The following is a 16,001-nucleotide window of genomic DNA, read 5'->3' as shown; positions in this document are numbered from 1 at the left end:
AGGACATAAAGTCGGAAGACTTCGTCTACAATATGACATTAAAGCCTCTCCAAGCTAGAAGATCTTAGAGATTTAATCTCACAGGACAGGGAACCTCCCGGCTGATCTCTTAATCAACCTAGCTGCCCTGAAATAGATTTCGTTGTGGAGAGAGAGATTGATTGACAGCTTGCTCGTCCGAACACCTCGCGCGCGGGGCAGCACGACACACAAACACGAAACAGCGAATCGAATGCAGAGCGAGACAGGGAGAGGGAGGGGCTTGGGGAGGGGGGCGGGGCTTGGCTGACAGTTAGACGCGTCACCAATGGCAACAGGCAGAGTGACAGGCGCCTGGGGAGGGGGGGGCGGGGCTTGGCTGACAGTTAGACGCGTCACCAATGGCAACCAACCACCGAGCCACGCCCCCCAAAGCAGTCTTTTTTAGCTGCATGTACAGTACAAGCAGGCCTGTCCTTCACTTCAGTATGCACGTGACGCACGGTATACCTGGGCTGTTACGGTACATGTGGGAAAACTAGGGTTATTTTTATTTTATTTATTTATTTATTTTTATTTAACCTTTATTTATACAGGTAAAAAACACATTGAGCCCCAAGGGCTCATTTCCAAGTGTGACCTGTTCACAGGCATACAACAACAACATCCACCACAAACAAATACAATACAACACCTGGCCTACATAGTCTAAAACTAAACTAAAACTACATAGTCTAAAAACTAAACTAAAACTACACAGTCTAAAACTAAACTAAAACTAAACAGTCTAAAACTTTCCGTCAATATAGTCAAACTAAACTAAAACTTAGGTTAGGGTTAGGGTTAGGATTAGACATGCCAGCATGTACCAAGTCGACGTAGCACCTAACCCTAACCCTAGTTTTCCCACATGTATCGTAACATCACCATTCAGACGTGATCATTCAGTCTTGTAGAAGTAGAACAATCACTTTCCTAATTTAGGTCAGATATAACGCAGGTGATGATCCTCGAGTCATCGCTAAGCATTTCTCTAACAAGCCAAAGTTAGTGGTGGTGGTGGTACACATTATAGGTGTTTATTATAGCTAATATTGTCCATCAGAACACAAGCAACCTAGGCTGGGACTTTTCTACATCTCTTTGTGCTCCACTCATGTAATTATTTCTATATGTCTGTGACAGCAGCTGATCATCTCCTCATCAATACATTAATGAATACAGCCTCCATCCTTTTTTAATAGAGCCTTTTTTTTTTGCCTTTTAATTGAAAATGTGTATTGTTTTATCTTCCTGTTTTTAAATTGTAGCACTCTGAGATTTCATATGTAAAGTGCTTTTATAAATAAAATGTATTATTATTTATTATTATTATTATTATTATTATTATCCTCTGGGAATCATGTTTGGTCTAAACCTTAGACTAGTCTAATATTCACAGGTTAGACCAGTCTAATTAAGACTGCCTGTTGCATAAAAAATAAGACTGACTTATTTTGAGGTTAGAAAGTTAAAGCCACCTTCCCCCCCCCCCCTGGCTAAGCTTGATTTAAAGAGCTGTGATGCTATGGGAATGTCACGGGGCTAGTAGTAGCTAGCTAACACTATTATAACTCCAGTGCGGTAAACTACTTCACTGGTTAAAACTGCTGCTAAAACTGTTAAAAGCATGATACTTTTCTCCACAATATATTAATTCCTACAATATATATACGTTTTTTTCAGCAGAAGGAAATTGAGTTTATCCCTCATATCTTCCGCCGCTAGGTGTCGCTGTTTCTTTTGTCTTTTTCTGTCAAGTGTCTTATTTTACCTAGAATGCGTCACGTGACAGGCAGGTGAGCTTTTATGCAACAGGAACATGTTAGATGACTTATAAATAATATTATATAATATTATTATTATATAATAACTTATTAAATTTAAGTCTACTGGGTCTATCTTTATGCAACCAGCCCCAGAAGACATGGAAAACATGTTAATTATGATAAACATGAAGGGTACATGTAATAATACATGTAATAATAATATTACATGTATATTATACACAAATCAGCAACCAGAAAGAGTATTGGACAGGCAAAGTCAAGAAAATGATTTCCACCCAAGCTAAGCTTGTACCTATCCATGTCAGATATACAGTAGCTATGCTAGTTTTCCTGGGGTAAGGGCTAAAAGAGCTCATTATATAATATACATACAGAATAAGATAATATACATACAGTACCCTGCATAACTAATGGAATAGTGAAGCAATTTTTCCATCATATTGGTTTCACCGTTCAGAAATTACAACACTTTCTATGCATAATGCCCCTATACTATTTCAGGGTACACAAAAGTGATGGGATTTGGGACTTGACATGTGTTTGGTTCATCAGGTGTGTTCCATCACATAATTGTGCAGTTATAATAGAGCTGTCACTGCCTATGTCTTGGATTTGAAGTCTGTTGTCTGACAACATGAGGGCCTCCTTCTCTCTCTCCCTCTCTCCCCCCCTCTCTCTCTCTCTCTCTGCCTCTCTCTCTCTCTCCCCCCCCCTCTCTCCTTCTCTCTTTCTCCTTCTCTCTCTTTCTCCTTCTCTCTCTCTCTCCTTCTCTCTCTCTCCCTCTCTCTCTCCCTCTCTCCCTCTCTCTCTCTCTCCCTCTCTCCCTCTCTCCCTCTCTCTCTCTCTCTCCCCCTCCCTCCTTCTCTGTCTCTCTCTCTCCCTCTCTCTCTCTCTGCCCCTCCCTGAGAGATGTCAATGAAAGTCAAGGAAGCCATTATGTGGCTGATCAGAAGAAAAAATATATCTGAAACATTTAACTAACCAAAATGAACATCAATCAAAAATGGCCTGGTAAGCCAAGGAAGACTTCTACAGTGGATGACCGAAGAAACTCCTCATGAAAAAAAAAAAAAAATTAAAAAAAATAATAGCTTTTCAGGGTGAAAATAGAGTAGAAGATTGTTGAGATAATTTTTAAGAGGAGACTTAAGGCAAAATATCCTCAAAACAACAACTGAAGATGTCTGCAGTATGGGCAGTGCAGAGCATCACTAGAGAAGGTACCCAGCAGCCTTGGGTGGGGTCAGTGGGCTGCACACTTCAGACAGTTATTGCATACAACAGATTGTTGACCAAATACTAAACATGAGTGCTTAATTTGGACATTCGATGAATATGTCACCATCACTTTTGGTGGCCTAAAATGTGGGGACTATCTTTAAAAAGTGCTGTTATTTCTGGTGAAACAAATGTGTCCACAAATAGCCTAAAAACCATGGAGTGTCGAGCCAAAGAGAGAGAGAAAATGCTTCGCTGTCCCATTACTTTGGCGCTGGCCACATGTCGAAGTGTCCTTGGGCAAGACACTGAACCCCCAAAATTGCTCCCAGTGAGCGGGCCGGCGCCTTGCATGGCAGCTTGCCGCCATTGGTGTGTGAATGTGTGTGTGAATGGGTGAATGAGAGGCCGTTGTAAAGCGCTTTGGAGCAGCAGAAAAGGCGCTATATAGGCAGTCCATTTACCATTACTTATGAAGGGGATTGTGTACTGTAGGCAGCGGAGGGGTTGGCAGTTTGACAGTTTGTGAATCGACAGAGCACCATCTACTGGTCAAAGAATATAATCACACCCTCTAGCCTCAAGTCATACAGTATGTTCTTCCCAAAAAGACTTACATTAATGACATCCATCGACCTGTGAAGCAAGCAAGCAGGCAGGGATGTCAACCATTGAAATGTAATAACATATGATTCAGACAACATCACAATATTTTAAAAAGTGCGCCTATTTTGGGAGAATAAATGTGACCCAACGTACAGTTGTGCTAATCTGAAGAAAATCCAGGGGCGGCTGTGGCGTAGGCGGTAGAGCCGCTGTCTAATGATCGGTTCGAGCCCCAGCTGGCCACATGTTGAAGTGTCCTTGGGCAAGACACTGAATCCCAAAATTGCTCCCAGTGAGTGGGCCGGCGCCTTGCATGGCAGCTTGCCGCCATTGGTGTGTGAATGTGTGTGTCAATGGGTGAATGAGAGGCCGTTGTAAAGCGCTTTGGAGCAGCTTTGGAGCAGCAAAAAGGCGCTATATAAGTGCAGTCCATTTACCATATACATACATAACCCATACAAAACAACACTTTCACAAAACTGGGTTTGCTGCTGGAAACTTTACATTAAATGTTTTCATGGTGTGTTCCTCAAAGAGCAGCATTATTACCCCACCCCTCAGACAAATCAAGCACTCGTAAGGGCAGTAACAAAAACGTTTATTTAGAACAACATGGATGCTATGTCCCAATGGCACTCTCAAACACACAATCTTGCCCTGCACCATGACCACTGACCTCTTTAAAAAAACTGAAAATCCTTCTTCTAGCATTATGACCCCAGGCCCTATTTTCTTGCGATGACTGATGGTCGCTTTGGATAAATACGTCTGCTAAATGCCAAAAAATGTAAAAAATGTAACCTCCTCAGTCAAATGTAACCTCCTCCTGAAATCAGTGGTCAGGAGTCAGGAAGACAACAAAGCTGTTTAACTAAGAGAATTGGGACATAGTCTTACGCAGAATTCTAAATCGGACCCATGCCCTTACCCCCTAGGCACTCCTATAGACTTGAGAAGAGGTCAAAGGTCAATTCTTGCCCATCTGATTTGCTGGATGTTAAATTCAGATCTAAAGGAGTGGCTAGGGAGTAGGGGGATAAGAGATCGATTTGGAATTCAGCAATCGAGGGCATTGAGGAAGGGTTCCCAAGGCACAAACGCAGGCAGCACTGTTTGGGTGTCAGTAGGGATCGTTGAAGGGGTAGTGTGGATGTCCGGCATCCCTGGGGACAGGCTTCCCATCAACCTGCAACAACAACATCCACCATGTTTTACTTACTCTCTGCCAAGTGGTAATGCAACCCATGTTAGAATTGGACCTCACCCTCTATTATCCAAATGGTGAGCTTCGTGATAAGGTTCTATCTCCGTTTAGGGCAGTTCAGAGATATTGAGCATCAAAGTTTTTACATTCCATTATGTTTTGTGAGATGGAACCTTTGTATTTTATTAATTACTAACTCAAAAATGTCAATATGTCACCATATCTCCCATCTGCATAGTACAGTATTTTCAATAACGACTTTCCCTCATTCATTCAACAAAATCAAATGTGGGCTAGATATCGTTTGAATTAATGACATTTTACCTATTATATCTAGTTTCTCAATCACCCTTATCATTAATGCCAATACTTCTATATTGACCTGGACTAGAGGGAGCTCCAGGGCCACTTACTGTGATGGTTGGTACGATGTAGCGCCAGCCTTGGTTCAATGCTGTCATCAGTTTCATCTCCTCTGCTTCAAGGGTAAAGTCAAACACCTGAAGACGAACCAGTTTACAAGCTTACACACAAGATCCGCTTATCGAACGCCATAAACAAACCATTCATACAAATACCCTATGACTATGTCAACAGTTCTAGAATACGCAGGAACATTTGGCAATGCCCACCTGGATGTTCTCTTTGATCCGGGACTCGGTCACACTTTTGGGGATTGTCACTACTCCTCTCTGTGTCTGCCACCTAGCAATGAAAATAAACCAAATGAATATGGGTTAGAGACACCAAACACAAGCACTTTTGTGTGAGCAGTGAGCACCTATATAACTGGTGAATAACATCAACCATACATTTACCTACCAAATTAACCTGTCTCATTTTCAAGGCACTCAAGGCAATATCATTGTGTTCACATGGCATGCCAATAGTATGTGGTGGGGTGATGGATTAACATTGGGATGGCGTTAACTATGGACTCAGTAGTCCATAGTGAGCAGTAGAACACTGCTCACCTGAGGATGATTTGTGCTGGGGACTTGTCATATTTCGTGGCCAGGGTGGCGATGGTCGGCTCCTCCAGGAGGACCGGTTCATCAGGACGCTTCCAGGCCCGGTCTGAAGAGCCCAGCGGACTGTAGGCCGTCAGCACCAGACCCCGGTCCCGGCAATGACCCAGCAACTCCACCTGGGCCAGGAAGGGATGGCTCTCCACCTGAAGAATAAATGTACTGACTTACATAGCGCCTTTATCCAAAGCGCTTTACAACGGCCTCTCATTCACCCATTCACACACACATTCACACACCAATGGCGGCAAGCTACCATGCAAGGCGCCGGCCCCGCTCACTGGGAGCAATTTGGGGTTCAGTGTCTTGCCCAAGGACACTTTTGACATGTGGCCAGCCGGGGCTCGAACCGCCGATCTGCCAACCTTGTTGCGATCATTAGACGGCGGCTCTACCTCCTGCGCCACAGCCACAGAACACACAAGACACAAGACGCGATTGGAATGGAAGTATAGCACTGAGTGGGAATGAGAGGTGGTGGCAGTCCCAGTGTGTGTCAGTATAGGTGGGTTAGTTCTCTCCGCTAACCTACCTGAAGCACGGTGGGTTTGATGTTGGCTATAGAGAGAACGTCGTCTATCTGCCGACTGTTGAAGTTTGATAGGCCGATGGCTCTGACCAGCCCCTTCCCCACCAGCTTCTCCATGGCAGCCCAGGTCAGCTTGTAGTCGATGTCGTCGTACAGGATGGTGCCGTCCTCATTCTTTGGGAAAGGAACGTCACCTTGTCTGCGGGGAAGGTAAATGACACAAGCACAATACTGACACCAGTGTTTCCCACAGGGATTTGTGAGACTGTGGTTGGTGGACCACATACATATATATATATATGTTACGGTACATGTGGGAAAACTAGGGTTAGGGTTAGGTGCTACGTCGACTTGGTACATGCTGGCATGTCTAACCCTACCCCTAACCCTAATCCTAACCCTAACCCTAACCCTACCCCTAACCCTAGCACCCTAGCACCTAACCCTAACCCTAGTTTTCCCACATGTACCGTATTCCCACATGTACCGTAACATATATATATGTTTATATATATGTTATATATATTTATATGTTATATATATTTATATATATGTTTATATGTTTATATATGTTTATTTATGTTATAAATGTTTATCTTATATGTGTATGTTTGTGAATATGTGAATATGTTTTCTGTTTTTTTGCACCTTCGGAAGAGCCACTACAATTTCATTGTATAGGCAACTGTACAACGACAATAAAGTCTATTCTATTCTATTCTATTCTATTCTATATATAGCGCTAGCAGAGCAACTTTTGTCAACAAACACTTGAACCTGCGTGAACCTGCTTGAACACTTTCCGCAACAGCGGAATCTTTAAAAAATGTGACCAAACTCTGATGGTCTGAGAACTCTGATGTCCTGAGAACTCTGATGGACTGAGAACTCTGATGGACTGAGAACTGTGATGGACGTTAGCTCACTGGAAGGCATAGGGCCAGTGGATGAGGTAGAGGTCCAGGTACTCCAGCCGCAGCTCCTTCAGGGTCTTCAGCAGGGTGGGCTCCACGTCCTCGGGGTGATGCTTGGTGTTCCACAGCTTAGAGGTGATGAACACGTCCTCTCGCCTCAGTGCCTTTGGGCAGACCGAAATAGGCATCACACACACACACACACACACACACACACACACACACACACACACACACACACACACACACAGATTACTACAACATATTTTATCTCAGTGAGGTGACAGCAGAAGTTCCGTGAGCTTAGAATGATAAGGTTCTATCTCCGTTTAGGGCAGTTCAGAGATATTGAGCGTCAATGTTTTTACATTCCATTATGTTTTGTGAGATGGAACCTTTATATTTTATTTTTTATTTTAATTACTAACAAAAAAATGTCAACATAAAAATAACACCACACAGGCATTAATAAACACCTAATGGATCGGATTATGTAAAAAACTCAATTTTGACAAAAATGGATAGAACCTTATAATTCTAACGTCATGCACTGTTGGCTTACCTTGTCAGGCCCGAGCATCTCCTGCAGGGCCTCTCCTATCTCAGCCTCGTTGCCGTAGATAGCAGCACAGTCGATGTGGCGATACCCAGCCTGTAAGGCCCAAGTCACCGCCTGTTTCACCTGTAATGCAGCCCAACACAACAGCCGTTTAGAGATGAACAGTCCCATTTTGATTCTACACAGTTTTGTCAGCTACTCTGAATACCTAATAATAATAATAACTTTCATTTCTATAGCACCTTTCAAAAAAAACAAGGACGCTTTACAATTCTAAGGGAAATTATCAGACAGACAAAACAGACTAAACAAACAAAGCAAAACTGAAACATTGACTAGGGGCCAAAGGCCTTGGAGAACAGATGTGTTTTGAGGGCTGATTTGAAGGAGTCCAGGGTGGGGGGGCGTTGCGGATCACTATGGGGAGGGAGTTCCAGAGAGTAGGTGCGGCCACGCTGAAGGCTCTGTCCCCAAAGGTCCGTAGCTTACCTGAATAATAATAAATCAATAGGAGTGAGGCATGTACCTTGCCAGGTTCACTCTTCCATGTCCCTAGTCCAAGGAGGGGTATCTTCCGCCCTGTGTTGAGAACTGCAAAGTCATTCATACCTGCCAGGTGCAGAGCCTTAACAAAGAGAGCACAGAACACAAGACAGCCTTTGAGATGTTTGGATGAAATGGCAAATCCTGTTTGATAGTTATTTGTGTTCTATAGAGACAGGAGGAGACACATTCCGTCATCATTGTTATTTCCACCACCTGACCCCATCCTGTGTTAGGGGAAAACCATTGTAACCAAACCACCTCATGAACTGCTGACTAGGAGCTGACTTTTATACCAAGGTGGAAAGTCACACGCTGTCCTATGTCCAAGATTATATAATGATTAAAGCACTTTGAGCTGCAACGTTTGCAGGAAAAGCGCTATACAAATAAAGTTATTATTATTATGTCTGTCCTATGTCTGTCCTATGTCTGTGTCACGGCTAAGCTCCCTGGCTCAAGCCGTGTCTTTTAGAACACAGGGGTAGGTTCAAACGCACGTTTATAGTGATAGCACACATGATTTACAAATCATGCTTAGAATTTTATTTCCTCCTTTGTTCTTCCAATACAAAGCGTTTTCAATACAAAGTTTAACCAACTTCTGTAAAGCACAAAGTGCTATCAAACTTCCATAAAGTGTGGTTAAAAACCATAATATGGCTACCCTGTGCCTATCATTTTCTTGCCTGGCTCACTGCCCACTCTTTTAACCAAATACACACCAGTTCCAATCAGACTTAATTAGAAGCAATCAGTCTGATTGGAATCTGGTGCACTCATTCCAATGTAGATCAAATTATATCCATGAACTATATTTGTCACTAAAATAATTATACATAAACAAAACAGAAATGTAAGTAAAGACAAAATGTAGGCTAAACTTCTAAATTCCAAAAATAAGGAAAATGGCTCCAACAGTCTATCCTCTGTCTGTCCCATGTCTGTCCCGTGTCTGTCTCATGTCTGTCCTATGTCTGTCTCATGTCTGTCCTATGTCTGTCCCGTGTCTGTCTCATGTCTGTCCTATGTCTGTCTCATGTCTGTCCTGTCTGTCCTATGTCTGTCTGTCCTATGTCTGTCCTATGTCTGTCCCATGTCTGTCCCATGTCTGTCCCATGTCTGTCCTATGTGTCCTATGTCTGTCCTATGTCTGTCCCATGTCTGTCCTATGTCTGTCCTATGTCTGTCCCATGTCTGTCCCATGTCTGTCCTATGTCTGTCCCATGTCTGTCCCATGTCTGTCCTATGTCTGTCCTATGTCTGTCCCGTGTCTGTCTCATGTCTGTCCTATGTCTGTCCTATGTCTGTCCCATGTCTGTCCCATGTCTGTCCTATGTCTGTCCTATGTCTGTCCCATGTCTGTCCTATGTCTGTCCCATGTCTGTCCCATGTCTGTCCCATGTCTGTCCTATGTCTGTCCCATGTCTGTCCCATGTCTGTCCTATGTCTGTCCCATGTCTGTCCTATGTCTGTCCCATGTCTGTCCCATGTCTGTCCTATGTCTGTCCTCTGTCTGTCCCATGTCTATCATGTCTGTCCTATGTCTGTCCTATGTCTGTCCCATGTCTGTCCCATGTCTGTCCTATGTCTGTCCCATGTCTGTCCCATGTCTGTCCCATGTCTGTCCCATGTCTGTCCTATGTCTGTCCTCTGTCTGTCCCATGTCTATCATGTCTGTCCTATGTCTGTCCTATGTCTGTCCCATGTCTGTCCCATGTCTGTCCTATGTCTGTCCCATGTCTGTCCCATGTCTGTCCTATGTCTGTCCCATGTCTGTCCTATGTCTGTCCCATGTCTGTCCCATGTCTGTCCTGTGTCTGTCCTATGTCTGTCCCATGTCTGTCCTTTGTCTGTCCCATGTCTGTCCCATGTCTGTCCTATGTGTCCTATGTCTGTCCCATGTCTGTCCTATGTCTGTCCTATGTGTCCTATGTCTGTCCTATGTCTGTCCTCTGTCTGTCCCATGTCTATCATGTCTGTCCTATGTCTGTCCTATGTCTGTCCTATGTCTGTCCCGTGTCTGTCTCATGTCTGTCCTATGTCTGTCCCATGTCTGTCCTATGTCTGTCCTATGTCTGTCCCATGTCTGTCCCATGTCTGTCCTATGTCTGTCCCATGTCTGTCCCATGTCTGTCCTATGTGTCCTATGTCTGTCCTATGTCTGTCCCATGTCTGTCCTATGTCTGTCCTATGTCTGTCCCATGTCTGTCCCATGTCTGTCCCATGTCTGTCCTATGTCTGTCCCATGTCTGTCCTTTGTCTGTCCCATGTCTGTCCCATGTCTGTCCTCCTATGTCTGTCCTATGTCAGTCCCATGTCTGTCCTATGTCTGTCCCATGTCTGTCTCATGTCTGTCCCATGTCTGTCCTATGTCTGTCCCATGTCTGTCCCATGTCTGTCCCATGTCTGTCCTATGTCTGTCCTATGTCTGTCCCATGTCTGTCCTATGTCTGTCCTGTGTCTGTCCTATGTCTGTCCCATGTCTGTATCATGTCTGTCCCATGTCTGTCCTATGTCTGACCCATGTCTGTCCCATGTCTGTCCCATGTCTGTCCTCCTATGTCTGTCCTACGACAGTCCCATGTCTGTCCTATGTCTGTCCCATGTCTGTCCTATGTCTGTCCCATGTCTGTCCTATGTCTGTCCTGTGTCTGTCTCATGTCTGTCCTCCTATGTCTGTCCTATGTCAGTCCCATGTCTGTCCTATGTCTGTCCCATGTCTGTCTCATGTCTGTCCTATGTCTGTCCCATGTCTGTCCCATGTCTGTCCCATGTCTGTCCTATGTCTGTCCCATGTCTGTCTCATGTCAGTCCCATGTCTGTCCTATGTCTGTCCCATGTCTGTCCCATGTCTGTCCTATGTCTGTCCTATGTCTGTCCCATGTCTGTCCTATGTCTGTCCTATGTCTGTCCTGTGTCTGTCCTATGTCTGTCCTATGTCTGACCCATGTCTGTCCCATGTCTGTCCTATGTCTGTCTGTCCTATGTCTGTCCTATGTCTGTCTGTCCTATGTCTGTCCTATGTCTGTCTGTCCTATGTTTGTCCCATGTCTGTCCTATGTCTGTCCCATGTCTGTCCCATGTCTGTCCCATGTCTGTCCTATGTCTGTCCTATGTCTGTCCCATGTCTGTCCCGTGTCTGTCCCGTGTCTGTCTCATGTCTGTCTCATGTCTGTCTCATGTCTATCTCATGTCTGTCCCATGTCTGTCTCATGTCTGTCCCGTGTCTGTCCTATGTCTGTCCTATGTCTGTCTGTCCTATGTCTGTCTTATGTCTGTCTGTCCTATGTCTGTCTGTCCTATGTTTGTCCCATGTCTGTCCTATGTCTGTCCCATGTCTGTCCCATGTCTGTCCCATGTCTGTCCTATGTCTGTCCCATGTCTGTCCTATGTCTGTCCCATGTCTGTCCTATGTCTGTCCCATGTCTGTCCCATGTCTGTCCCATGTCTGTCCTATGTCTGTCTCATGTCTGTCCCATGTCTGTCCTATGTCTGTCCCATGTCTGTCCCATGTCTGTCCTCTGTCTGTCCCATGTCTGTCCTGTGTCTGTCTCATGTCTGTCCCATGTCTGTCCTCTGTCTGTCCCATGTCTGTCCTCTGTCTGTCCCATGTCTGTCCTGTGTCTGTCTCATGTCTGTCCCATGTCTGTCCCATGTCTGTCCCATGTCTGTCCTATGTCTGTCCTATGTCTGTCCTATGTCTGTCCCGTGTCTGTCCCATGTCTGTCCCATGTCTGTCCCATGTCTGTCCTATGTCTGTCTCATGTCTGTCCCGTGTCTGTCCTATGTCTGTCCCATGTCTGTCCCATGTCTGTCCTATGTCTGTCCCATGTCTGTCCCATGTCTGTCCTATGTCTGTCCTATGTCTGTCCCATGTCTGTCCCGTGTCTGTCCTATGTCTGTCCTATGTCTGTCCCGTGTCTGTCCCGTGTCTGTCTCATGTCTGTCTCATGTATGTCCCATGTCTGTCTCATGTCTGTCCCGTGTCTGTCCTATGTCTGTCCCATGTCTGTCTGTCCTATGTCTGTCTTATGTCTGTCTGTCCTATGTCTGTCCTATGTCTGTCTGTCCTATGTTTGTCCCATGTCTGTCCTATGTCTGTCCCATGTCTGTCCTATGTCTGTCCCATGTCTGTCCTATGTCTGTCCCATGTCTGTCCTATGTCTGTCCCATGTCTGTCCCATGTCTGTCCCATGTCTGTCCTATGTCTGTCTCATGTCTGTCCTATGTCTGTCCCATGTCTGTCCCATGTCTGTCCCATGTCTGTCCTATGTCTGTCCCATGTCTGTCTCATGTCTGTCCCATGTCTGTCCTATGTCTGTCCTATGTCTGTCCCATGTCTGTCCCATGTCTGTCCCATGTCTGTCCTATGTCTGTCTCATGTCTGTCCTATGTCTGTCCCATGTCTGTCCCATGTCTGTCCCATGTCTGTCCTATGTCTGTCCCATGTCTGTCTCATGTCTGTCCCATGTCTGTCCTATGTCTGTCTCATGTCTGTCCTATGTCTGTCCCATGTCTGTCCCATGTCTGTCCCATGTCTGTCCTATGTCTGTCCCATGTCTGTCTCATGTCTGTCCCATGTCTGTCCTATGTCTGTCTCATGTCTGTCCCATGTCTGTCCTATGTCTGTCCCATGTCTGTCCTGTGTCTGTCCCATGTCTGTCCCATGTCTGTCCTATGTGTCCTATGTCTGTCCTATGTCTGTCCTATGTCTGTCCCATGTCTGTCCTATGTCTGTCCCATGTCTGTCCTATGTGTCCTATGTCTGTCCTATGTCTGTCCCATGTCTGTCCTATGTCTGTCCTATGTGTCCTATGTCTGTCCTATGTCTGTCCTCTGTCTGTCCCATGTCTGTCCTATGTGTCCTATGTCTGTCCTATGTCTGTCCTATGTCTGTCCCATGTCTGTCCTATGTGTCCTATGTCTGTCCCATGTCTGTCCCATGTCTGTCCCATGTCTGTCCCATGTCTGTCCTATGTCTGTCCTCTGTCTGTCCCATGTCTGTCCCATGTCTGTCTGTCCTATGTCTGTCCTATGTCTGTCCCATGTCTGTCCCATGTCTGTCCCATGTCTGTCTGTCCTATGTCTGTCCTATGTCTGTCCTATGTCTGTCCCATGTCTGTCCTATGTCTGTCCCATGTCTGTCCCATGTCTGTCCCATGTCTGTCCTATGTCTGTCCCATGTCTGTCTCATGTCTGTCCTATGTCTGTCCTATGTCTGTCCCGTGTCTGTCCCATGTCTGTCCCATGTCTGTCCCATGTCTGTCCTATGTCTGTCCCATGTCTGTCCCATGTCTGTCTCATGTCTGTCCCATGTCTGTCCTATGTCTGTCTCATGTCTGTCCTATGTCTGTCCCATGTCTGTCCCATGTCTGTCCTATGTCTGTCCCGTGTCTGCCCCATGTCTGTCTCATGTCTGTCCTATGTCTGTCCCATGTCTGTCCCATGTCTGTCTCATGTCTGTCCCATGTCTGTCCTATGTCTGTCTCATGTCTGTCCTATGTCTGTCCCATGTCTGTCCCATGTCTGTCCTATGTCTGTCCCATGTCTGTCTCATGTCTGTCCTATGTCTGTCCCATGTCTGTCCTATGTCTGTCCCATGTCTGTCCCATGTCTGTCCTATGTCTGTCCCATGTCTGTCCCATGTCTGTCCCATGTCTGTCCCATGTCTGTCTCATGTCTGTCCTATGTCTGTCCCATGTCTGTCCCATGTCTGTCTCATGTCTGTCCCATGTCTGTCCTATGTCTGTCTCATGTCTGTCCTATGTCTGTCCCATGTCTGTCCCATGTCTGTCCTATGTCTGTCCCGTGTCTGCCCCATGTCTGTCTCATGTCTGTCCTATGTCTGTCCCATGTCTGTCCCATGTCTGTCTCATGTCTGTCCCATGTCTGTCCTATGTCTGTCTCATGTCTGTCCTATGTCTGTCCCATGTCTGTCCCATGTCTGTCCTATGTCTGTCCCATGTCTGTCCTATGTCTGTCTCATGTCTGTCCCATGTCTGTCCTATGTCTGTCTCATGTCTGTCCTATGTCTGTCCCATGTCTGTCCCATGTCTGTCCTATGTCTGTCCCATGTCTGTCCCATGTCTGTCCCATGTCTGTCCCATGTCTGTCCTATGTCTGTCCCGTGTCTGCCCCATGTCTGTCTCATGTCTGTCCTATGTCTGTCCCATGTCTGTCCCATGTCTGTCTCATGTCTGTCCCATGTCTGTCTCATGTCTGTCCTATGTCTGTCCCATGTCTGTCCCATGTCTGTCCTATGTCTGTCCCATGTCTGTCCTATGTCTGTCTCATGTCTGTCCCATGTCTGTCCTATGTCTGTCTCATGTCTGTCCTATGTCTGTCCCATGTCTGTCCCATGTCTGTCCTATGTCTGTCCCATGTCTGTCCCATGTCTGTCCTATGTCTGTCCCATGTCTGTCCCATGTCTGTCCCATGTCTGTCCCATGTCTGTCCGTGTCTGTCCCATGTCTGTCCCATGTCTGTCCCATGCAGTGATTTATATAGCTCGTATATCTGTCGTAGTCCACATCAGACGGGTGACGAGCCCTACTGACCACACCTGTTTCTGTAAAAAGCACATGTCTTGACAGTGATAAATAGGTCTACTAACAAGTCAACCCTAATCGAAATGAGACAAATTGTGTACGGATTTGTGCGACGATCTGGTTTAGAGTCGGTGCGTGCTGTCTGCGTTCATCTGTTAGCAGGGAAAGGAAAGGAGAAGGGTGGATACCTAGAAATGTGTCTGATTGTCAGAGTAATCTACATATATGCGTACATGTTTCATTAAAGAAAAAACCCTTGGCATGGCATTTCCATCAATTATTATCATGTCTGAGGCAGAAAGACCACAGCATACCGCTCTGGACTAATAGATCTTTCTTTTTTATGTAGTAGTATCACGAATGTCTGTTGTCTACCTTTTATGTTTTTAAGACATGTTTATTCCCATCTCCTGTCTCACCTGTCTGTACAACACAACCATCATAACGGTCTTTAATTACACCAGCTGAATGTAGAGACCCGTGATTGTATGATTATTGCTCCAGCTAAAATAGGCGACACCGACAGCATTCATTCATCAAATGTCATCCACTTACTGTATTATTATTATGCAAATAGAAAAACAGCCGTCTTCTTCTTTTCCTTCACGTCCAACAGATATATTTTTATTTTATTTTAGCTGTTCCAAAAATCCGACTTCATTTTTGCTGACGTTTCCGTTTCCGGGATCGGGGTCTGCATCCTGCATGCTCTTTTCTCTTTCCTACTTCTCTCTGACAAGACAAGGGTCAGGAGGTGCATCTCTGGTCTACATAATAATAATATATAATATAATTAATATATATATTATATATTATTATAGGGTTAGGGTTATTTATTTATTATTTATTAGGGTTAATTATAGGGTTAGGGTTAATATATATATATATATAAATATATATTAATAATTAATATTAATATATAATAATAGTGGAAGAACCAACTAGAGGTGGTTCAAATAAGTAGCAATCTACTGAAGATGAGAGCGATGCCCCTTCCAATAAAAAGCACTTTGTCTTTGTGTTCATTCTTGTTTTGTTTCA

At 45.0% G+C, this 16,001-nt stretch overlaps 1 protein-coding gene across 1 annotated transcript; it reads right to left on the bottom strand.

Annotated features, from left to right (window-relative positions):
- Positions 1–4,219: 4,219 nt before the first annotated feature.
- Positions 4,220–15,644, bottom strand: akr1a1b (aldo-keto reductase family 1, member A1b (aldehyde reductase)). The gene is made up of 9 exons (XM_080535566.1): positions 15,516–15,644; positions 8,393–8,491; positions 7,870–7,989; positions 7,320–7,471; positions 6,397–6,592; positions 5,811–6,010; positions 5,469–5,541; positions 5,250–5,336; positions 4,220–4,818 (listed from the first exon to the last, which is right to left on the bottom strand). Exons 2-9 carry the CDS (start codon positions 8,471–8,473, stop codon positions 4,753–4,755), a joined length of 975 nt encoding a protein of 324 aa, XP_080391692.1. The 5' UTR covers positions 8,474–8,491; positions 15,516–15,644; the 3' UTR covers positions 4,220–4,752.
- Positions 15,645–16,001: the final 357 nt, after the last annotated feature.

The sequence above is a fragment of the Nansenia antarctica genome, assembly GCF_963989245.1.
Source record: "Nansenia antarctica genome assembly, chromosome: 7".
Taxonomy (NCBI): Eukaryota; Metazoa; Chordata; class Actinopteri; order Argentiniformes; family Microstomatidae; genus Nansenia; species Nansenia antarctica.
This window is presented reverse-complemented; position numbering and strand designations above follow the sequence as displayed.

What these genes read in the sequence shown, in the direction of transcription:
- akr1a1b (XM_080535566.1), bottom strand. Translation starts at nt 8,473, where the DNA reads ATGAATGACTTTGCAGTTCTCAACACAGGGCGGAAGATACCCCTCCTT. An exon ending in GGAAGAGTGAACCTGGCAAG is followed by an intron (nt 7,990 to 8,392) that starts GTACATGCCTCA and finishes GCTGCATTACAG; the next exon opens with GTGAAACAGGCGGTGACTTG. An exon ending in CCAGCACAAATCATCCTCAG is followed by an intron (nt 5,542 to 5,810) that starts GTGAGCAGTGTT and finishes TTTCATTGCTAG; the next exon opens with GTGGCAGACACAGAGAGGAG.